General features: G+C 30.9%; 1 protein-coding gene across 4 annotated transcripts; it reads right to left on the bottom strand.

Moving 5' to 3' along the window:
* On the bottom strand, window positions 1–24,643 carry LOC126781425 (chitin synthase chs-2). 4 transcript variants are annotated; one of them, XM_050506394.1, is made up of 23 exons: window positions 24,532–24,643; window positions 16,177–16,284; window positions 8,912–9,156; window positions 8,616–8,782; window positions 7,988–8,315; window positions 7,709–7,908; window positions 7,255–7,573; window positions 6,751–6,971; window positions 6,375–6,642; window positions 5,816–6,078; window positions 5,445–5,655; window positions 5,175–5,375; window positions 4,774–5,000; window positions 4,525–4,692; window positions 4,125–4,430; window positions 3,796–4,037; window positions 3,556–3,706; window positions 3,337–3,489; window positions 2,906–3,082; window positions 1,491–1,658; window positions 1,134–1,377; window positions 916–1,061; window positions 1–516 (listed from the first exon to the last, which is right to left on the bottom strand). In XM_050506394.1, exons 2-23 carry the CDS (start codon window positions 16,269–16,271, stop codon window positions 319–321), a joined length of 4,698 nt encoding a protein of 1,565 aa, XP_050362351.1. In that variant the 5' UTR covers window positions 16,272–16,284; window positions 24,532–24,643; the 3' UTR covers window positions 1–318. The 4 variants fall into 4 exon arrangements, with proteins under 4 accessions (XP_050362351.1, XP_050362353.1, XP_050362350.1 ...); XM_050506396.1 differs by having other exon boundaries at window positions 916–1,052; XM_050506393.1 differs by lacking the exon at window positions 2,906–3,082 and adding an exon at window positions 2,568–2,744.
* Window positions 24,644–25,037: the final 394 nt, after the last annotated feature.

Here is a 25,037-nt window from a genome sequence, read left to right as displayed (position 1 = left end):
ACCATATGTAAATGTATATGGATATGTCTTATAAAAGAAATACAAAAGTAAAGTGGCAGTGTAAAATTCAATATCTATAGATATTTAAAAATATATAAAATATTCGAAAAGCATAAGAACACAATGTTTTCACATCAGTCCGTTGTTGTCGCTTGATAAAATTATGTAATATCACAAGAAGACAATATTCGTTTCGCGAATTGATTTTAAATTACAATAATTACTATTCTAATAAATGAGTATCTACAATGTTAAAAACTAGATATTTTAATTCGTAAAGTTGGCAACTCTCAGTTGTTGCAAGTATGCACTTGTTTACTAAAATCTACCCTGGAAGGAAACTTGGTGATTTTGTCTTGGTTGTAGTCTAATAGAGTTGCTGTCGTCTTCATCACCCAATGAGGTCTCGTATCCTCTATTCACCATTCCTCCGTTTGGTTCAGCGAATACGTCTTTCACTGATATATTGGCAGTTGAAGTACGGTGACGGGGAGGGACTCCATGATTGTTATTCAACTAAAATGATGTTAAAAACGTTCAATTTTAAATATAATAAAGTAGTTTTAAGTGCAGAATAAAGTGAAGTTTAGACAAAGTACCACTAGAGAAGTAGAGTACTTTGGGTACCGTTAAAGATAACGGATTAACTAGTGCAATCAATACCCATCAGTTAATAGTAGTATTGCCGTGGTCGGGTTTAAAGAGTGAGGGAATCAGGGTAATTCTTCGTAAATCTATTTAATGTTAATCTTTTGCAGAGCTTTCGCAATATCAAGAATAATTTATAGCGATCATGCTAATGTCTTTGTAGGAATAGACCTGACTTCATTCTATCAGGTAAGTCGTCTATTTTCCAGCCCTATTTCTAGTAATAATACAAACGTACATAATCTATATAAAATTATTAACTATTACCATTCCAGTAACTCCATATTCATTGTTAGCGCCAAGTGTTTGCATTTGTGACTTACGCCGTTCGGCCATTACTGAATTTCTCCTCGTTTCTAAAGCCTTAAGCGTTTCCCGACGTAGCGTCATCTTACGGTTTAATACTGGAGTACCTAATTAAAGTTATAATTATTATATGTAAATATGAATTAAATAATGTTTCAATTCTAAATGGACGTTTATACCTGGGCCATCATTTGCGTTCATATTAAAGAACCGTTTCTTAAAAGCGACATCAAGAGTTCCTATGTTCCTCTTCTTTTGTCTCGCTTTCTCTAAGTTATGAATGGTTTTTCGTCTACCCACATTTTGTGGTCCAGAGCCGGAATCATTATCATATTCGTCATCTAATCCATTTAGCTTTTGCAAATCTTTCACGATTGCTATAGCATTTTTATCCAGTAACGCGTCCTGGGATAAGTCTTCTGACTATAATACAAAAATCGTATAAATTGCGGTGTTAATGCTCAACATTTTAATCCTTATCATGCATCAGCACAAGTCGTGATTAAAATAGATATAGAGCTATTAGTAAGTCTTACCTTCTTTGTACAGAACCAATTCAATTCTGTGGATGCTAATATGTGTGAAATAGTTCCAAATCTATGGAACAGCATAGCGGAGAATTGAATCACCAAGATCAAAGCGAAGAAGAATACAAAAACTAGACCAATTGGTTCCAATTGCAAGTATTCTTTCGAAATGAGCACCTGAAAATTCGATGATATTTTAACATTTTGTCTTATTTATATGCGTAAATTGCGGCCAAGCTTAAGCAAAAAATAAAATGCTAATATGTTCAAATAGATCATAATCTCGCTTTAATATTTTTTAATGCTGAATGCGTTTCTTTTATGTTTGCGTAAACAACGTTGTAATTCGATAAATTATTATAAAAGCAAAAAATATTTTTTATATTCAAGAAATAAAATCAATGCGCAATTTATTTAAAGTGAACATGAACATGTTTCGTGCAATATGAATACGAAGTGCTTTTAATTTGATATTAAAATAGTGTCAAAAAAGTTATTCCGAAAGGTTTAGAGAAATTTATAATTATAATGTTAAAACAAATCACCATATTATCAGTGATTGAATTTATGTACAAAGGACACCAGTGACTGTTAACTGACACAAGAAATTTAATAGAAGAAATACCTTCACCTTAAAAGAAAGATAGATCAAAATTCTTAGGGTGGTGCAAATATTATTAGAGGTACTTGGAAACTTCACGACATAGAAACAGTACTTAAGGCAGAATACTTTGTATTTTGTTTTCTTTTTTTGCCTATCAAATTATTATAATATGCCTGAATTGAGTTGACTCGGAGAAAATGCTATTGGCATTAAGTCCACTTGCACAAGTTGTGTACAATAAAGTTATAAAAAATGTTTCTATGTTATAAATTAATTATATTTTTTCAGTAAAACGGGAAGTTTTAGGGCCTTGGATTCGTATTGGGATTTAGTGAAACCTTCATACTACATCCAAGTTGTTTAGTCTTCGGTGTGGAAGATTTAGAATCTCCATGCTGGTGTGCCATCCCAAGACAGATCGGTTAGAAGGAGACCGTTAGACTTGTGAAGTGACACACATAGCTTGTAATATTTGTCTATACCTCGCCTGTTTCCTCGATGTACGTAATGTTGGTCTTTACTCCTAAAGGCCAAATCACGTGGAGTTGATCTTTGTTGAGTTGTAATAAAAATACTATCAATATAAATAAAGCATTGAACATGACAAACGCAAACACTGATTTATTGCGAAGCTCTATTAAATCACGTGCAATTCGAGCCTGTAAAATTACACAGAACAAAGCATTAATTATATCAGCTTTCAATGGTGACCGAAAAGTGACTTTGGGTGGAATTTTAATTTTCGCAAAAGGAATCGTGTTGTCGTTCCAAGTCATCATTGAAGGCAGATCTCTTTGGACACAGTTTATTCCCACGTTACCTCTTGCGAAACCTCATCGTATGTTATATTAGTTTTTACTCCAAGTGGCCATTTAATATGAAGGTTGTCCTTGTTGAGTTGCAGCAAGAAAACAATGAGCACAAAAAGAGCATTAATCATTATGAACGAGAATACAGACGAGTCTCTCAATTCTTTAAGGTCCCTGGAAATACGTGCCTAAAATTCGGGCTAAATTAGTAACATGAAACAGTAATTATAGTTTTTTGTTTGAATAGGTATCTTGAAGAATTATTTTGTCATTGTCATCAACTGTAAAAAAATATCTTAAATCATATTAATTTATTATTATTCATTCTTAATAAATCATTTTGTAACTATAGCAATATTGATAACACTACGATAATAAGTTTTTTCTTGTCATTTTTACAAGCTATCTTAACCATCTATTCTGTTCTTCTATTTGATTTTACCTGCTCTTCCTTATTCGCGTCAATAGGATATAGATATTTGTCAATAAGTTCTTTCCAAAACGATAATTCCGACTGACTCAAAAAGTCAACTTCACCTTTCTTCAATTCCGGGTCTTCTATCCAGTAGGGATTGATTAAATCATCCCTTTTTTCCTATAATAATATTTAGTAAGTAAATTAGGACAATAACATCAAATGTATCGAATTAAGTTTTCTTACTCTTGGCACTGTAGACATTGTATCGGTTTCAGAATCAGAGTCGTGATCTTCTTCGCCTTCAGCTACAGTGACCAGTGGATCTCCATTGGTACTACCTCTCATTCCGATAGATAATTTACGTCCTCTCAATTGGCCGTGAGGATCTACAATCCTGTTAAATGATACGGTATATTAAAACTTTTGAATAAATTAAATAAATCTATATATTGTTCCACATTAAATTCGAATCCTGATACTGACCTTTCTACGTTCTCTAACTTTTTCTCCAATTTTTCAAGAGTTGATGAAATATGCATGAGCTGCACTTTTTCTTCGTTTCCTTTCGGATGCGTACAAAGCAAACACTTAAACAATCCAGCAAATGAAAATTCAATAGATCCCTCCTCTTCATCGCCATTTGCACCTGGAAGGAATCCTAAGAGCGACTTTTGTTTGGCTTTTTTCTTTGCTTCCTCTGCATCTTTCTTTTCTTGTTCAATTTCCTAAAATTATAATCAAGTTATATTAAGTTTATCAAATCTAACAAAAGCAAACCCGTCTAAACAGTTATACTATTTCACAGTTTTTACCTTTTTAGTTTTTTTCGTCTGAACTTCTCTTGTACCCCATGATACGACATTTAGGTTAATAACTGAATACAAAATCAAAAGCAAGTACATAGAAGGAATAGATAGCAGATAAATTATTCCGGGCACTATACACCAAAACTCTTGCGGATGCAAACAAGCAGCTATGAGAAACGAACTTGTAAGTGATATCAAGAAAATGGCTGAAGGCGATCCGATACCGTCCTCTCCTAATTGGAGTGCCGTACCGACGATTACAGCCATCATTATCATTGCATATGCAGTTGATAATATTTGGGCGACCAGTAACTGTAACGTAAACATGAAAATAATAAAATATATTTATTTATATTTTATAATTTATATTAACTAATGATAGTTTTTTGTTCGTAATTTTTATTACCTGATATTCTGATTTCATCGTGAAACAAACAAACATAAAGATAGCGATAGGATACAAATTATATTCGAAAGATGTCCAATTGTCGATTCTGAAAGCGGCCACGAAAGCACCCACCAACATAAGAAATATAGTACCGGGGCCAAGAATCGTACCACCCATCAACATCATCTGTAAAGAAAATAAAATTTAACAAGTTTTAACTACTGAATTAATTGTATATGCGCTTTATTAAAAGAGTTTGAAAAATACCTGGTAGGCAATATATGGTGTTGAAATGTTGTCGTTGATTTTAATCGTATGTTTGTAATCCACAAGCAAGTCCATAATATTAGCAATAGTAGAGGGTACCCAGCGACGACGTTGGTTATAAAACTCGTTAAAACCTTCAGGACAATGCGTGTATGCATCAGAGGCAGCTGAATATTCTACTCGATAACCTCTTTGCAGCAAAAGCGTACAAAGCCAACGGTCCTCCCCTATAACAAAAAAATACATAGTGATTTTTAATATTTTAAAAATATATTTACCCACCCGTTTTAATGAAAACTTAACTAAAAATAATAATTTACTTTTACTATTTACTATATGTACCAGAAGTGTAATTCGAAATGAATTAACAGACTTATAATTTAATTACATTTAAAACTGACCTTGATCGTATTGTACATAATGCCGGGCTTCATCAGATCTTAAGGTATACTTTTTCATAACGTTGTCGTCCATCAGAGCTTTTCCCCTGAAGAGGGAGAAACATCCAGGACTACAAAGTACGCAGCCAATCATGTGTTCAGTCGCCTTTTGCAGCCAATGACCGATAGCGTACTCGAACATTTGATACCACACCATGGGACCTTAAGGAAAAAAGATGTTAGTAAAATAAAAAAGGTTAAAATTATAGTAACAAGAAAAAATTTAATTACCGGAACCAACGGGATGAATACGTCCGCAGGCTGCACCTAAGTTTTTATTTTTCTTCATCAAATCTATAAGCAGTCGTACAGCGTGTGGTTGGAAATCAATATCTCCGTCAAGTGTAAGTAGGTATGTATTTTCAGCCATTACTTCTTTACGATCTACTGATATCGGTAACTCCATAAGACGATGTCCCAGAAGGTAGTACATGTACATGACCTATTTCAAAATAAATATTTTTTTATTAATTTGATTCAGTAAAACTATTTTCTTGTTGTTTGTAATGTTTGTCTATGTTTATGTACTTAATGTACTAATACACATATTAACGTTAATATATTTACTATATAATAGTTCGATGCTGTAATATAACGTTTACCTGTGACCATCGTTTTCTGTGACGAATCTTTGCCTTGTCTTTCAAATGACAGATCATTTTAGTTTTTCCTGGTAATACCCACGATAATCGTCCCCCGTATGGAGCGGGATACCTTTTCGGCGGTCGAACACGGATAATAGTTTGATGAACTTCCGAAGCAGCTTCGTCTATTGTGTCCACAAGCAGTTTGACAAAACGGTTCACTTGAGAATCATCATCACTATGGTCAGAAATTTCAAAAGCGTCGTCCAAAAATATGTGAGCTGAAAATATAAGACAGTAAAATCAACACGGTAATAAGTAAGTATATACATACAGTAACAGCCTGTTAATGTCCCGCTGCTGGGCTAAGGCCTCCTCTCCCTCTTGAGGGAAAGGTTAAACGTACATTAAATTAATTTAATAAATATTCGTATATTAATAGTTTCAGTAATGATTGTAAAACTACTTGAACTTTTGGAGGGAAACATTGGAAAGCCATTACGACAATGTCACGTCATCGAGGTTTATATGATATACTAGTATATATATACTTTTACGAAGGTGCAAGAAATCTTACTTTCGAATTCGTAGTAATCTGGATCAACAACACGCAAATATTTCTGGGCAACTCGCCGAGCACACTGATCTTCGTCTAATCGTAGGATGGACTTTAAGAACTCCATCATTTCGTCTTTAGTTTCGTGCCACATAGTAGCGCAACTATAAATTCTTGTGATCTGATCGGATGATTTAATCGTTTTAGGAGACGAACCAGTGTTATCAGTGTGAACAGAAATTGTTTCATAATACTCATCGCCTTTCTCTTTTTCGATTTCAGCGAGATCCTGAAACATATGAATATTACCTGATTATATAAAATAATATATTTAGAATAAAATTAGATATAATCTGTTATAAATACTTTATAAGGAAGATTAGCATTGCGACTATACCTCAGTTTTCACATCCTTTTGATCGTCTCTTTTTCTATTGAGGGCCATACTTTGATCGATTAACAAGCCATTGTACATTGGAAGTATAAACAATTTTTCAGTAGATGCCAAACGTTCCGCCTTTGGAGTCCATATATGTATCGTAATCCACGTTTGAGAAAGTAACCACAGCAACCATATCCATGCCATTTGACGAGAGATGAAATCACTCAGTGAAAATACTGAAAAAGGTAAGTAAAGGTGAATAATTTCATATATTATATTTAAGAGTAGTAAATTAACAACAAGTAATTGTACTAAAAGAATCTTACTAGTATTAGAGTTAAATCGAATGATATATATGTATATATTATATTTATGTACTTTGTTATATCTGTTAGTCAATCATTGGAAACTTATTGATAAGGATTTGTTAATATTTGTTATTTATTAAATTTATTATGTACTGTTTGTTTCCATAATACAATGTATATAGTAGTTAATAGCGATCATCGAAAAATTTACCTGATGGGCTCTCGAAGAAAAGGTAGTCCGGAACTGTTCCGTGGAATATACAAGTGTCTCCATTACGTAGACCGCATGCAGCAATCAAGAAATTCACTACCAAAGGTATTACAAGATTAATCGGAAAAGCATAACTGAAACCTTGAATAAGGATTTTGCAAGCGAATTTTCCGAATATGTAACAGAAATACGCGGCAAATACTTGAATCAGTAGTACATAGAAAGCTGATTTATATACAGCTGCAACCTCAACCGAATCTCCTGTAAGAGTAGCATTTGCTAGATCCGGTATAACTGTACTGCCGAGTTGAATTTGTACCTGAAAATATATTACGATATACATATTTTAATTAATTAATTGGCAATGAAAAATAGTATTACGTAAAAAAATAGAAATATGATTATTATTAACAATATTCATTTGTGATTTTAAAAAGGAACCATAAATTTTTACCTCTTCAACAACTATGTTATGAGGTCCAAAACCTGGGTTAAATAGTTGGAAGAACATAGCTGGGTCGTCACCTTCCATCCATATGGCTAAGAGAATGCACATCAGGAATAAAAGGATCTTCCAAATTGACATAAAACGATATGTATAATAGCGTGTGTGGTTCAGTTCTTCTTTTAATCTTCCCAAGCTCTTGATTATCCCTTAAAGTTAAATAATTCAAATAAAGCATTTTAAAATAATTACTAAGTTGTAAATATAATTAAATTGGATATTTCTTACCAATCGGACTTTGGCGAGTCACGTAGTTTTCCCACCATCCTAAAGATATACACAAAGAGGAAATCGGGATGAGCCACAAGACAGGTTTGTTTTCTAATAGTGGCCAGACAATGAAACCAGTGACCTGTGCGACAATAGCAGCCATATCAACGATAACTTTAACAAAGCGCTTCGAGTCTCGCGAGTTCCGGGATAGTAGACCAAGAATAGCGGGCACAATACAGAGACAGTTTGTAATCATAGCACCTTTAACTACATCCAGTTCAGGAAGTATTATAAAGAACAATAATCCCATTCCTATAGTATGCAGAGATTCAGCTATGAAAATCTGAAATTGCCACAAAGAAATAAAATGTATTTATAAAAGAAATGCAATTTTATTTAATATAACTGAAGTATAATTCTGAAGTACGGTTAGAAAGCGAAACCACTTTTTATATTTAATAATTTATTCTTCAACTATAACATTATTTAAATCTTTATTGCAAAATAAATGTCTCAATGTACCTGATGCTTATGTAAACTAATATTTCATGATTTTATTTTATTTTTCAATTTAATAGAAGATATATATATTTTACAAAGTAATGTTACTTAATATATTTACTTATTTAAGCAATAAACTTACCACAATAAATTGTATGCTGGTAGGTGTCTTCGAAGATTTAAAAAAACATATTCTGACGGATCGTATTAGTGTGCCTATCTCTGGGATTGCGAACGCTGCTAACACCGCCCACATCCACGCCACTCGCTCCTCGTCTGGCAGCGAAACTATAAATTGCTTATCTCTACCTAAAATCATAAGCAGAAATAAATCTCCACATATCAGACATATGTATAATGAAACCAGAGTACATGTATCACAATATTTAAATACTTTAAAAAGTCGCGCTACATTAGTACTAAAGATTTTTGTCTTACCTAAATTCTTATTACAATATGCAAGTCTTTTATCTTTTTTTAGTTGGGAGGTCATGAAAAGTACCGTGCCCTTGGCTATAACGCCAGATCCCAAAACAACTATGAATGTTATTGTATACGCCAGTACTTTGAGTATCCGCACTGTAAAGTCCAAACATTTTTGTGTTTCCATAGACCCACTGTCCTGTTTCGGTGGAAACTCTCTGAAGACGTCCCATCCTTTTGTCTCGTGTACAGTTCTTTGACTAAAACAAACATAAAACTTTAATGCATTATAAACTATTTAAAAAGTATAAAAAACCGTTTACATTAATTAATTGAAACTACTACTGCAGATATAAAGGAATTAAGCCATGGAATTACAGAACTTTTATCTTAAATTAATTACACAAAAGATTTTGTAAGCATTGACATGACATGACATGACATGTATCAGATGATACTTTCCTCTCGTTCTTAGATGAGAACTCCAGGAATTCAACTGCTGATAATAAATGAAATTAAAATTATAAATAAATTTGCAGGTAGTATTGTTTTCTCCTGTTCCTAATTGATTTACACTTCTATTTCACATGTCTAGGTAGCGTACATATAAAATCAAGAAAAACAACTTTCACACGCGACCAGCACGAGACAATATTCTCTCGCGTTTTTATTGGCACATTTTTATAGACTTCCTTCCTAAGAGTATATGCATGACCTTATTTAATTTTATGTGTTAGTAAGTATATCTACAATTTATTATATTATATATAGGTCACAATGTTATATAAATATAGGTATGGGCCTTTATTGCAGTTTTCTCTTTATAGCGTTGCCTTATTTTGTATGAAGTATAATATGTCATGCACGTAACTATAGTATTTGTAAATATAGAGTAAAGTATTTTAAGAACGCATTCACGCTTTGTTATTTAAAAATTTAATTGTTGTTCTTTTTTCGTACACAAGTCAATCTGTTACAATGCCTGATAGTTTCGACACAGCGTTCTTGCTTAGCCACTGTTGTGTCAGGGGGTTTACGTAAGGTATGAGCGAGTAATGTATAATTTTAACATTGCAAATGTAGCGACTAATTTTATTTATAATTATGAATTATGTAAAAATGTGTGAAGATAATTCAAAGAAACAATCTATTTAAATTATAAATCATTTTACAAAGCTGTTATTATTATAATGTAAATAAAATTCACTCAATGTGATGTAATTTCAGGTTTTTTTCATAATTTAATATCTTAAAGAAAAATATATAACATCACCGCTCGCATTAGAAAGTTGTAACGATTTGTAGTACGTCCCGTCCCGCCTATTAATTTTCTCACAACACTTTTAAGACATTAGTAGGACATGAACGTAATATATATATTCACATAAAAAAAGCAATTTTTTTTTTGGAATTCATAATATAAGTAGATATATCTTATCATTTTGTATCCTTTTCATTGATGACTAATACTTTTTTTGTATAGAAGAAAGCATGTGGTTATCACAATTAGGAGAAGGCTATCAAAAGTCTAAACAAACCTGTAAATACTACAGTAATTGCTGTAAATCGAGTTATTATTGTTAGCCACATAAACAGGTTCCACTTCTACAAAATCTTGTCTCTCGTAATAGCTCTTACGATCTTGGTCACTCATTTTTTTACATCACTGTCCCGTAATAAAGAGAGCACTATTACTGCACATCACTAATTATATCACAATAGAAAGGAATTTAAATGAGCTAAGAGCAGGGAATGGGTCCTGACTGTTCGAATATTATTCAATAACTCATTGTTTCAATCAATCGAGGACGGCCAACGGTGCGATCGCAATAGCTACTGTTGGTGGCGGCACGCGCCTACCAAAGGCATCCGTGTGCTGTATCGTTGGACAAAATAGGAATATTAATTTTCATTATTCGCAAACGAAAGAATATAAATGATATCTTCTAATGTATTTTAACGATGAGTAATCGTTTCCGTTTTTAACGACATTTAATTTGTTTATATGAGTCTGTATATGTTCATGACCCTTATTTTCAAATATATACTATAGATGTAACGTGTATATAATTTAAAAAAAATTGTTGAAATCAATTAAATATTGATATTGTATTCAAAAGTTTTTTGCAAATATGCAAAATCAACAAAAGTCTTACATTATCAGATACTCTAAATATTGACGTCATTTACTATGATACAAAAAGTACGATTGTATATATATCTTATATCTTTTTGCTTAATATTTTTTAATTTATTGTTTCGCAATGAACAAAACATATCACATTTAGTTGCTTGTAAAAATTAGGATGTACAACAACTAATTATGCTAGTTATTACTAATAAAAAAATAGCAGAAAAAAGGGTAAAATGTACGTAATAAAATGATTGAGACCAATATATAATTAATAATAATAATAATATTCTGGGACATTTTTCACACACGGCCATCTGATCCTAAATTAAGCTTGTATAAAGCTTGTGCTATGGAAACCAGACAACTGATATACTACATATACTACTTTTCTTTTGTAAATACATACTTATATAGAAAATTACACCCAGACTCAGGACAAACAGACATGTTCATGCACACAAATGTCTGTCCTAGGTGGGAATCGAACCCACAACCTTCGGCGTGAAAAGGCAAGTATCTACCAACCACGCCAACCGGCTCGTCGATTTTATTAATACTTTTAGAATGATCATTTCGTTATCGACATTACAATGATAATAAATAAGAAACCCAACAATTCTCCTGGAAATTAAATTTTAATGGGGCACGAAATAATATCTTCTGCTTCTTAATAATATTATCCACATTCTCTAGGAAATTTTTGGTACTTATTTAGTATATTATCACATTAAGAAGAAAAAACAGAATAATGATAATTACAAATGTTTTTTTTTTCTAGCGTTATCTATTGAGCAGCAATGTGCACTGAGTTCTTCGTTCTGCGGTAGTGGGCAGGCGAAATTACATCGCCTCGTTAATTATATTATATTAGTAGCGCACACACCTGACATATATGGAACCGCGAGAAAGAAAGTGGCTTTCCAGAAATTTTGACTATTTCATAATCTTATACATATATTATTACCGTACTGTAATATTATAATACTATTTGCTAATACGATAACTTATATAAATTAACGGGCTTATAAAATTTACGCATCTTATCTTAAAAATTAATAATCTTTGTATTAAGATACGGAGATACCGTTAGATCGAAAAATATATAAATAAATTAATAATAGTGTTATATAATTTAATAACAATGTTGTTTATTTCTTCGCAAACATAAATAAAAATTTTACACAATTGCACCCAGTATCAATCAAGAAACACAGTTTTATGTTTTTTTTTCTTAAATACAAAAAATTAATACCTATATAATAAAAAGGTGCCGACCTTCTTAATATCACAAGTCTGACTGACTGATTACACATAGGAGTAGAGTCTATCTAAACACGTGTATCGTTTCCACACGAATAAACTTAATTGACTTTAACGTGACCTTTGTTTATGATACTATAAAGCTTATGTTTTTATTATGCATTTTATTGTATTCAAGCAAAAGATCGACAAATGATGTCATGAAAAGTTACGAAAGCACTAACCCGTATAGCGTTTGAAGTTTAACGTTAAGCGTTTAACTATTAAAACTAAAAACAAATTAAACTTAAAACAACTTATACATTACAAGAGTAAGACAAACTATTGCAATACAACAACTTTGGTTGTGTCGCTGCCTGGTGTCTGTGGAAACTACAAGACAAACTTGAAAAAAAAAGTATAGTATGTCTTTTTAAGAAAACATAAAATAACCATCTAATATTTTCAAATTGTATTGATTTCAATCTATATATATATATATATATATATGTAGAACAAATCTCAAGATTTCTCATTACGAAATACTTTCAACTGGAAAAGTTGTTAGTATGCGAAACACCTTCCCCAAATTCATGCTCAAGTCCAACGGTCAATGACCATGTCATAAAACGACTCATACACATACACGATTTTACCGATTTACTTTCCGTATTAATACAGCATATGTCATTTAAAAACAATATGACAATGATTCTAGAATATATTTATGTGTTCTTATTCGTTTTATTCAATCAAAAATAAACAAAACCGAGTTAAGAAAAAATAGAAATAAGCTAGCCAGACCCGTTTCTATATAATATTCGTATCACGCACGACCCCGTGCCCGGAGTGCACAGTCCATCAGTTAAAAACCAGAGAAATAGTATCTATGGAATAATACACTTTATTTACATATTAATAAATGTCTAACTTCTTTAACCAGCTTTTTCCTACATTTATAAGTTTGCATATATTAAAATAGTGTCGGACAAATTAACTGGAAACGAATTAAAATGCAATATCGATATCCTTAAATGTTAGATTATTTTTTGCTTTTAGCTTTTGCTTGCACAAGTTTTCGCATAGAATTTTTCCGTTATACATACTTTTCTAAATAAACAAACTAATTGTGATTATAAATGGCTTAGCCATTACCGTCTTTGTAGGAAGAAGTGGGGCGCAAAAATGTGGCGCACTCGATCGAAAGTTGTGTCGTCAGAGTTGACAACCTTGGCATTTGAGCGGGTTCCGGCACCGGCCGCAGCGACCGATCGCAAAGCGACCTCTAGCTTTATATAAAACGTCGCTATTGTTCACTAAATTAAACATTTTAATCGTTAATTAGTCTTCCTAAATGTATTCTTGTCTATTTTATTACTCGCTTTGTTGTTTAATGAATTAGAAAACTTTTTTAGGATAAACTAAACGATAAGACAATTTTCCATCGTAATATCCCATATAGTTACTTTTAGGAAAAAGATGTAATTTTGGTCATTAATAATTATAATACACTCGCAAAATAATATTTATCCGCTGTAACTGGTACCTCAGTATATATTTAATGTATGTTTTTTATTCTAATCAAACCCTTGTATGGATATTTTAATTTTATTTGTAAAACTTGATTAAAGCTTCTATTTACAATCTCTTATGACCTCTACCCAACTCCTACCTACTACGTACGTAAAAAAATCTATTATTTTTATGTTTACTGTACTAATAAATATATTGTTAAGGCCAGTGAAAATATATTCTTCTAAATTTTCATTCACACGTAATTACGTTATTGCATTCGTTTTACAAAATTACTCAACAGCTTTGTCAATGACAGTATACTTCGTTCGTTATGACGCGATCTTCAGAGTTCAGACTACATTCACATTACTGATGCTGAGAATTGAGTCATACAGAATATTTCAAACATGAATAACCAATAACACAATTATTTTCTACTTCCAATCAATTATCCGCATAATATAAAGAATATCACAATGTTGTTATATTATTCCTATGAAGAAGAAAAAAATATTTACTTATCAGATAGTAAAATTAATATACAAGCTTCTGGGATAAAATGCTTAATACATAAATAATTGAAATGCGGTCTGGTCTTTGTAGGATGAAACATGAGAAAGAGTTCAATTATAAGCATGTCATCTCACGTAAGTCAAAGTATATCCAATCTTGCCACGTCCGATTGAAAAGAAACGGTTCAGTGAGATCGTTTAACAAACAAACGGAAACTAACTTTCTAATTTATTGTTGCTAATTAAATCACGTGATTACACGTTACTAATGCTATAATTTTTTTTAAAATATTTAGTCAACAAAACAATGTTCAAATTCAACGTTCACTTTTAAATTTATTATCAAAACTGGATATAATAAGAGTTTCTAATCTCAAAACAACAAATCGTGAAAAGTTAATGTTGACACAACAGCGACTGCTATTGGCGTGACTAGTAAACTACAGATGCGATGATATCATGCATTTGATGTTTATGTTAATTCATACAAGACTATCGCGAATTGGGAAGACAGCTGGAACTATATATAACCTTGAGTTTCAAAGTGTATATGTATAACACTAGTTAGAAGACCATGGTGGCTACCAGTACGGACTCCTATGCTTAATTTAAATTAATTACGATGTACAGCCGCACAAACGCGTCAAGGGATCATCGTAAATGTTTTTAATATCTATGGCCGCAGCAATACGTCCGCTGTTATATCTTTAATCATCCTGTAATCAATTAGAAACCTTTGCTAAGCAATAAAGTACCTAAACAAATAAAATGAATTAAATTAAACGACTACACAATTTAGTTTTATAAGAAAGAGGAATTTAATTGAAATAAACCGATCTTAAGTTGCGTATATAAATTTTCCCACCGCTACACAAAAAGCTACCAACTTACCATTACCTACAATTTATGTAAATACTTAGTGTTTGTCTTAACAGCTTTCGCTAGAATAACGCGCGGTGTTATAATTTTCTCTTTAATTACTTCGTACCTACACTAAACTACAGTATGCTAAATGGCCGATATCTTGAATGTATTTAATAAAAAATAAAATTCGAACTGAAACATGAAAATTCTGAGTTGAATTGGATTATTAGAGATTAATTTCGTTGTAAAAAACAAACCATATTAATGATTGTATAAGAAATTAATAAAATTGTTTACGACGACATTCAATACGACGTTCAAATATTTTTTTAAAACGTTCAAATATTAAAAAAAAAAAAAAAACAAAAACAAAATCACTATTTAAAGTTAATTATAATTTAAAACATCGATAAGTAAAACAAAAAGATTATATAAAAAATATAACATCTCACGAATTCTCTAATTTAAACTCTAATTTACTAAAAATTTAATTATCTAAGTGTATTATTAGAGCATTTAATGGTATTTTTCGACCAGACACTCAATTTATATTGATATTTTTAATATAACATTTTGAATGAACATACAACTCAGTTGTGCTTAAACAATACATTGTTTTCTTTGTCTTTGTTATTTAAAATATAAATTCTTTTACTACGTAGAATAATATGATATGTACGTTACTGTCTCTGCCAATAAATACACCAGTATTGGCATATGCTATTCTCGTATTATACCTATATAACACTTAAATACTTTTTCCCTAATATGACGCACTCGATTTCGACGAAGGTTATACCTTCGCCTTTTGTATGTATGTTTGTAATCGCATAGAACCTAAAACCCTATTTGGCTGAACAAGATGCATTAATATATCGTTAAAAATATCGTATGTTATGTTACGTCACTAGAATCGTAATAATAAGTCGGAAAGTTTATGTTAAAAAATGTTGCAATGCCAGCGGACTTCAAGTTGTTTTAGACAATTAACGTGTCTTTAAAGGAAATACACCAACCTCCCTCCGTATGTGTCGTTTGCGAGCGGTAACAGCTCATCATCCGAATTGTCGCTCGTCTCCTCACGCCGCGACTTCCCCCCTGAAGTCGCCATGGCTCGTTAATTTCTGAAATATAATAATTAGCAAATAAATATTCGTTTATTATGTGGACAAATAATCATAAAATAATAAAGTGAACAATAGTATTTATCCTACTTCAAATGAGAAAGGTTTAGCCTTAAGATGTTTTTTGGTGATAATCTGTAACATTTTGTTGTTTGTTGATTTTGGTATATTTTTTATTAAATAAGAGAAGATTTTATTTAAATTGTTGAAATTTGCAACGTATTGTTAATCCGAAAATTGTAAGTATAAGTTTAATATTTATTCATTTATATTTAATTATAATAAAAGAAGTCTAATTTTTCAAATGAATACTAAATAAATAAGTTAATTAGATATCTTGATACAATTTATTATGAACTGTATCTGGATCTTTTAAAAATTAATTGGTAAGGAATGCGTTGAAGTCTTTTGTAGCGTCAGATATAACGTATGTATATTATGACATTTATTTGTAAGCGGTTTTGCATGTTTCTGTTCGATATACAGTAGGTTTTATAGTTTCTTACAAAACATATTCCTTCTTTGAGTTTCATGTTTGTACAAATTTCCTTAAATAATAATATCGCTTAGTTGTGCATTTTTATTTACAATACAGGAAATAAGAGGTATGAATGTATTTCTGATGTGTTTCGGAGCAGGTTTTATTTATCACGAGCAATAATTTGTAATTAAAGTTAATGTACTTAATAAAATATATGGATTTACACAAACTAATTATATAATGTACTAAAGAAACTTGATGGCAAATAAATAAAAGCCCTCTAAAAACTAGTATTATATTTATATATTCTTATTTATTAATAAATTATTGTGAAGTACAGTTAGCCGGATAAATAGCAAGTAACATTTCCCTTTGGCCTTTTTAATTAGTGAATCACGTTCCAGACGATCTGCGCATTCCGCCGCGAGCGGTCCCTTAGCCTTGTCGGTCATTCATCTTTCTTACTTTCATAAAGACTTCGGTATGTTTGTCTTACAAATCTTACATCTTAAAATAAATAATTAGAAATTAAAGTGATTTATATAACAAATGAATTTACGCAATAGCAAGAAATAATTGAAATTATAATTATATATTTTTTTATTGAAAAAAAGATGTGACTATTCACATTTAATAAAAATATATATTATTAATTACATATCAACAATCTATACTTTTAAGTTATTTTTTAAAGTTATAAATTATTTTTTTACCTTTAAAATATTAAGGATGTTTGACCAGTTTTTTTTTTAAATATATGTGACTGACTCGATAATGGCGCGCCCGATTTAAGTGATTAAAGTTTTACTGTATTAAGATAGGGCTCCAGGTAGTCAGTGTTTATATTTTTCATTGGCTTATACATGACATACTTACTTACTTGACATACTTTTTGATGAAAATCATTAAATGTTTATTTGTATGTTATGTATGCTTTCCAATGGTTTCATTTTATTTCTCAACAACATGACGACCAATTTTTTATTATTTAAGTTGCATTATATTTATAGATATTTATGCAAATATTATGAGAATTTTTTAGTACTTTTGCTTTTATTTCGAAGTCGGTTTAGCATTTTTTGACTTAACGAATATTATTAGGTTAAAGATGATTTTTGATAAATTATTACATACATCTGTAATCCAAAAGCTTATATTAAAAAAAATTATATTAACTTGACATTGTATTTCTTAACTAATGATTAAAAGTAAAAAACAATGAGGACAAGGTACTTTTTAGAAACATTAGCTTATTAAAAAAAACGTTTAAAAATATTATATTATTTATTACACATTACGCTTAAATTACATTAATATTACAGTGCTGATTTAGTTAATTAACGAATATAAAATGTCTTAATAGTATATTAATATTTCATTATAAAATTATAAAAACGTATATTTTATAAAAAATCGTTGAAAAATTTGAAACACAATATATTTATGGAGAATATCATTGCAATGTTTCGTTTGTACTACGAGTAAATGTTCGCTAGAGCTGGAGGCGGAGGGCATCGACGGCGGCAAGGTCAGCGACTTCCGCGCCTCCTAGCCAGTAAAATAGCCTCTACTCTCTGCAGTCAATATTTACATTAGTATTTTGATCTAGAGAAATAAGAAAATGAACGTTGTATAAAAGTTTTAGCCATGATACTTATTTCCGGATTCTTTTTATGGATAACAGCTGTCTTAAGATCACTTGTTTCGACCATTTTTGTTGTCTTTATCCTATGAATAGTGTATGAATTGCGTATGAGTGGCTAGTAATGTTTTAAAAATGACATATAAAACGGAATAGCTGCTCTGCGTAAACAATATAAGTATATTTTTTTTTATATTTATCATAAGTAGAAGGATGAATAATACGGTTTAAAAACTTTATAGGCTATAGTATTTTAGGATAGTTTAATTTTAGAGTTATTTTAATTATTTAGGTGAGTGTCAATCATGTTGATATTTATCATACAAAGTTGATTTCATGTTTTATACATGTTTCAAAATTTAGCACGTAACTACTAAGTATCGTAAGATTTGTACTGAGTATAGAGTTCTACTCAAGCTCACTTTCACTATTGGCGGCCGCCAGCTGTTGCCCCTCCCTTCCCTCCAACCACTGCCTCAAAACCACCTTAGTACTACGCAACACTGCCTTACATTCTTAGTATTAGCTAGCAACAGAATATTGAGTATCCTTTATCAATCCATAAATAGCCCAAAGAATAAAAAAATGCATTATTTTTTTGTTCTGTTACAAATCACCTTTACTCCAAAGAATGTGATATTTATAATTGCAATAGAACTATCTCTGTTGCTAATCCGCCAAATAATAGACATGAAATTATTTTGTCCGAAATTTCAATAAGCCCCTTTTACTGTCTTTAAGTTATTCAAGGCTAAGATTGTAGTTTGAGTGGGTATCAACGAACCACGAGTTTATATTCAAAAGAATGCTTTGTTGCATTATAAAGATTTGCTAGTCTTAGTATATGTAGAAGTAAAACTGTCAGTTTATTTCAGTTGTAAACTTTTATTCCTTTAAGGGTAAAAAAACATGGTCTATTTTGAGTGTCATTTCAAATCATTTTTACCGTCGAAAAAATAACTACGAAAGCAATTATTTACGGAATCTGGTATGGAAGGAGAATTATTAGTTACAAATCCATGAGGAAATTATTATTCCTAGTCAATTAACACGCATGTGCATATTGAACAGACTAAGAATTATCAAATACTTCATTTTTTTGTAGACTAGTAATTATGGAACCGATCAGTAAAGTAATAGAAATAAATAAAATCTTTGAATTCATCATGAAAATTGCGGTTGCATATAAGTTAGGTACCAAATTAGCGACGTCATTCGTCATTCTTTTGTATCTAGCTATTGGTAAAATTGTATGGTGTTATTTTTATTTAACTCGTATTCATATATGTTTTAAAAAGAATCTTTGTATTATGCATCGCCTATATCGCCAAACCATATAATATGAAGTAAGTTTAGTGATAAGGTTGATCTTCATATAAAATTATTTATATCAAAATTCGGATATAATCTATATGTAGGCAAATTTACAAATATGATAAACATTTTGTAAATATTATCTTCAGTGATTAATGTCTACGCGGAAAAACTAAACTTTAACATAAATGAATACTAATATACGTATAGTTAAAAAACGAGTTTTGAAAATAATCTTCCATGTTTTTAAATCGTGATTCATTGGTTATTTTTTTCGTGTTGGCTAATTGAGTAGCCTAGAATTAGTTCTCAGTATAAATGAAATCCGTTCTACCTGTAATCTCGACTAAATAGGTAAATACCAGTTTGTCGGCGATTGCATTTCAGTTTATACAACATTTATAACCAAATAAAACTACATATGAATTTTTGTTCAGCTCTAAACATATACTTATGTTATCTTAGTATCGAATATTTAGATTGGATTGTTTGTTACCTACAAAAAAATCTATTTAGTAAGCAGATTTCCGTAAGTAACCGTCAACAAAATATCACATATAAAGCTATTATTTAATGTTATTCGTGATAATACGGTATCGAAACGTGGTAGCGGAAAAATGGATAAATTAGACGCAATAAGTTCGGTGATATTCATTATTTATGACATTTTCTTAAATAAAAGAATACCAGTTTTTTTATATATAAAAAAACTGGTATGTGTGCCTATCTATCAATGAAAGGGTAACTAAGAATTAAGCTTGTACAAGTACGGGTATTATCAGTATAGTATCCCTTGTAAATTCTAGTCTTTCATTGATATTTACTTTAATTATATATTTATTATACGTAAACGACACACACCCCTACGATGACAGGGAATCAACTCACCAATATCTCTCTCAATTCAATCCCAAGAAGGGTTGGCTAGCCGGTGATCTGCCAAATGCGAAACATGCGTCGGCCACGTCTGACTAAGATAAGCGATCGATGAATGATACTAATAATACTTTATAAATTTATTTATATAATTAACAACTTAACTTTATCCCGAGCATATCAAATGGAAATGAAAAGGGAATTAAAAGCAGTTTAAGAACCATATGTACCTGATTTAATATTGACCGGTACGATTTGTGTGTTGGTTCAAAGATGATTAAATATTTAAATCAAAATAATCATTTATATTGACCAACCTCATTAAAAACAAGTATTCAACAATCATCGTTACGTCGTTTCAAATAAAGTTGATTTTTACATGATTAAAAGTTTACAAGTATCGATAATTATACATTACATGATTGTATTACAGATCACCTGAGACTGGTTGTAAGATAAAGTTACATAGTATAATGCAATTACTAGGCCATTGATAGAACATGAGATAACTAAAATAAAAAATCGAAAGTGAGCGTTATGACGTTTAACTCTTACATTTACAAACATAAGAATCACACGTATAATATTATCAATGACGATAATATACATGTATGTATTATAGAAAATTTCGTAGAAAACTTTCTATGAACAAGGTTTTATTTTACATTTTTAATAAAACTAATAAAATTTAATATATTAATCTGTATTGTCTCACGCATCATACTAATAAGTTAAGTTTCATAAAAGCTGCGTGACACTACGTTCGCGTTGATGTCTTTTATTGAAGTTATTGAAGAGACCATCGTACTACATACTTTGTTTTAATAAACAGTTGAATGCGTTTTAACAAATCTAAAATATAATATTACATTCATTTATAACAATAAATATATATTAAAGCAAATAGCTCACAATTGCACACCTATTAATAAACCGGAATAGCTAACAATTATAGGATTACACAAAAGCTGTCACTTGACCAATTAAGCCATAACTGATATTTTATTTTCAATGACCAATATACAATTGTTTCGGTGCATGTTCTATTGTGAAAATCTAATATTTCAAATTCTGCAACGATAACAATTATGTTGTCAAGAACATAACTTTACGACTTCAAAAACATGAAATGTTTCATGTATCAATTAGTAAAAACGATATTTGTAACTAACATTGCTTAAACATAGACATATATATATTCGTCTTTTTCATTCAACATTACGAATTATTTAGAAAAATGAATAAAAAGTGCATAAGTTAGTAGACATGTATGAGCCAATAAAAACTTATTATAACTTTGAAACGGAGCTTGTTTGTCTTGCTTTCGTCTTATTACCGACTGTCGTAAAATTGGACACATAGATTGAAGCAAGGTGACAATCTACACTAATCGAATAAGTAAAATAAACAGCGCAAGATTAAATCACTGAAAGATGCTAGTAATATTTAAACATTGATTACACATATATAATATACGTATTACTTGTGTGCTAAAATTAAAAAAAAAAAAAGTTTATGGTAAATGAATTTTAATTTTATCTATCTTTATAATTGTAACGATATCACAGTCAGTCTAAAATTACAAAGACAGTATTGTGTAGTGACGAGGCATTACAATAGAAAACCATAAAACCCTTTTCATTGCTGGACATAATTCGCATAAATCGCAGACATCGCATTTATTTGGCATTATCTCAATCCCTCTGAAAGTGTTTTGTGTAGGGTGTAAATACGTTCTATTTAATTTGCTCACAAAAGGCTTAACAAACGCCGCGTACATCACATACGTAAATATTTGGCCGAACCCGACCTTAAAAAGTTGTATTCTACCCTTTCCCCGTCGGATGGCAACCTTAGTCCTGTGGTATCATTCTTAAAACGCTGTTGCTTTCACATTTAAAAAGTAATGTTCAATATACAGCATATAGCGCCATTGGATCACCAGAAATGTGTAAATTACCTGCATTGTTGGTAGTGATATTAAAGTATCCTTGGTTGGTTTCGTATTATGGTTTTGTACTCTACACCCTGATCAACTTGTAAATCGTTTTATTTGATATAAGTTTAAGCATTAGCAAAGGTCAGTATTAAATTTAGTAGTTGCTGCTGCCGTAATTTGACCTTAAACTTAAGCATTTCGAATATTGCTATATCATAAAAAAAAAACACATTAAAACAGCTCGAATTAAAATAAAAATCATCAAACAGTCACATATCAGCAGAATTGAACATGAATTTTACATCAAATATATTAAAACGTTAATATTTTAGGTTTTTTAATTATAATATTAGTTTTAAAATAATTTAAATAAATAATAAGTAACAACGCGTGTGTGTTCTACTGCTGCACAAAAGCCTCCTCTGTTGTTTCACTATGTCATATGTATCACCGAAGCTCGGTGCGAGTTGTTGAATAAATGTACATGTCTCACACTTTTTATCCAGTACATGTAGGTAATCTCTTAATTATAGTGAATTATCATCACCGACAAGACAAATGATAAAATCAAATTAAGCTTAAAAAAATTGGCTACCTCGATTTCAACCCGCAATCATCGGCTAATATCTATCTACTGGCCCCTATTAGGGCCTTGGGAACTAAGATGTTATGTCCCTTGTGCCTGTAATTACACTGGCTCACTCACCCTACAAACCGGAACAACAATACCAAGTACTGCTGTTTTGCGGTAGAATATCTGATGAGTGGGTGGTACCTACCCAGACAAACTTGAACAAAGCCCTACCAACAGTCATATATTTTTATAAAAAAGTTTCACAGTGGCCTTATTATAATCAAGGTACGAATAAAATTTGCGTTCAAAGACGAAGTAATGAGCATTTAATATTGCGAAAGCGGACATCACTAATGAATGTTATAAGAACAATTAATATTAGCGTGCACATCGAATGTAACGTTTGTAACATTTTATAAGTAAACCTCGGTTTGAATGCGTAATGCATTATTTTACTAATTATACAATTATTGTACGGAAATCAGAAAATGTTTTTGTTCCAGTGAGAACGACCCTCTGTCGGAACCGGATATACACGAGGTCTTGAGGCCACGCTACCTCTTTCTCATATAATTATGTCAGTTGATACACGCCAATAAATGACACTATGGAAATTATAGAATAATATCGCCAATAACTATGTAAGAATGTCATCTTCATAAGTTACAATTTTATTTAAACCATTTTATTCTAATAAATTGTGCAATAAAAAAATATATTTCATTGTCTACATACGACAAACGTACCATGAATTAAAACATATTTTAATCGATTTTTAATTGTAACGATCTTTAATTTTTACATTCATTAAATATATTCGTCAGTTACAACTGGTCATTTTACGTTGGCAATTAGCGTATCATTTTGAATTCATTTAAATTAACATAAAAGTGAAATTTTATAATATTAATGGTTTATTCATTGTTATGATATGGAATGCCCTCTGCGGCTAGTTTCCCACTCTTACTTACGCGATACGACCACCTACATTCACTTTTGTTTGGCATTGCAATCACGATATCAGTAAAGCGATATTAAAGCTTTACATTATAATTACGTTTATTTGTGAAATACATTTTTATTACGAAATATTTACATTTAACCCACTTCGCGAAGTAGTAAGAGTTTCGAAGTGACAGATCTTCATCACTTTCGAAAACGACACTATCCGACCATATCCGTAAAAACCTCAAGGCTCTATCAAATACTGACATATTTTTTTTAATATTTTATTATTATTTATTATTTATATATTTTTTTTTATAAGACATATCAGCGTATCGAAAGACAAACCTATTGAAAGATCTATTGGATCGCCTCGCATACTTTCGCAGCTGATCACGTAACCTCGCGAACTGCGAAAGGTCACGCGAAAGTTTCACAAATTTTCCAACTTTAGTTTAAATATAAAAAATCCTTACGTTTTTATCCAGACGTGTTTGAAATCCGGATTTACTGTCACTTCACAATTGAGTGGTATGAACACATTCGCGGGTGGCGCGCATGGTGCGTGTGATCGGTCGGGTCGCCGCGCGAACACTGCGACCGACAGACACCGCGGGCCGCCGCTCGCCGTCTCCTGACTCACTTCGTAAGGCTTTTGACTTATGGGTTTTCTACTTTGTTTGAGCAATTTTATCTTATATTGTCATGTCTAATCATTACGATCCAATTTGATTAATACAATCAAAATCCAGTAAATAAATTGTCATCAAAAAATTAAAACGATACGTTATCTACTAATAAAGGTAAACGCGCAGCCAAAAGAATCGTAATAACATTTACGTTATTATTTGAATTAATTTCAATTAACTGAATTGTATAAAATAGTATACATATTTCTTAGTTGAAAATGTAGAAAAAATAAAAAGAAAAATGACAAAAAGTAAAGTAATATATATGTACATAATTATCAGTATATTTTTTA

Source organism: Nymphalis io, chromosome 3 (genome assembly GCF_905147045.1).
Source record: "Nymphalis io chromosome 3, ilAglIoxx1.1, whole genome shotgun sequence".
Lineage (NCBI taxonomy): Eukaryota > Metazoa > Arthropoda > Insecta > Lepidoptera > Nymphalidae > Nymphalis > Nymphalis io.
This window is presented reverse-complemented; position numbering and strand designations above follow the sequence as displayed.

Coding starts and splice junctions, on each gene's coding strand:
- LOC126781425 (XM_050506394.1), bottom strand. CDS start 16,271: ATGGCGACTTCAGGGGGGAAGTCGCGGCGTGAGGAGACGAGCGACAAT. Junction 8,783..8,911: donor ATATTGTAATAAGAATTTAG/GTAAGACAAAAA, acceptor TTATGATTTTAG/GTAGAGATAAGCAATTTATA. Junction 3,707..3,795: donor AAGTTAGAGAACGTAGAAAG/GTCAGTATCAGG, acceptor ATCATTTAACAG/GATTGTAGATCCTCACGGCC.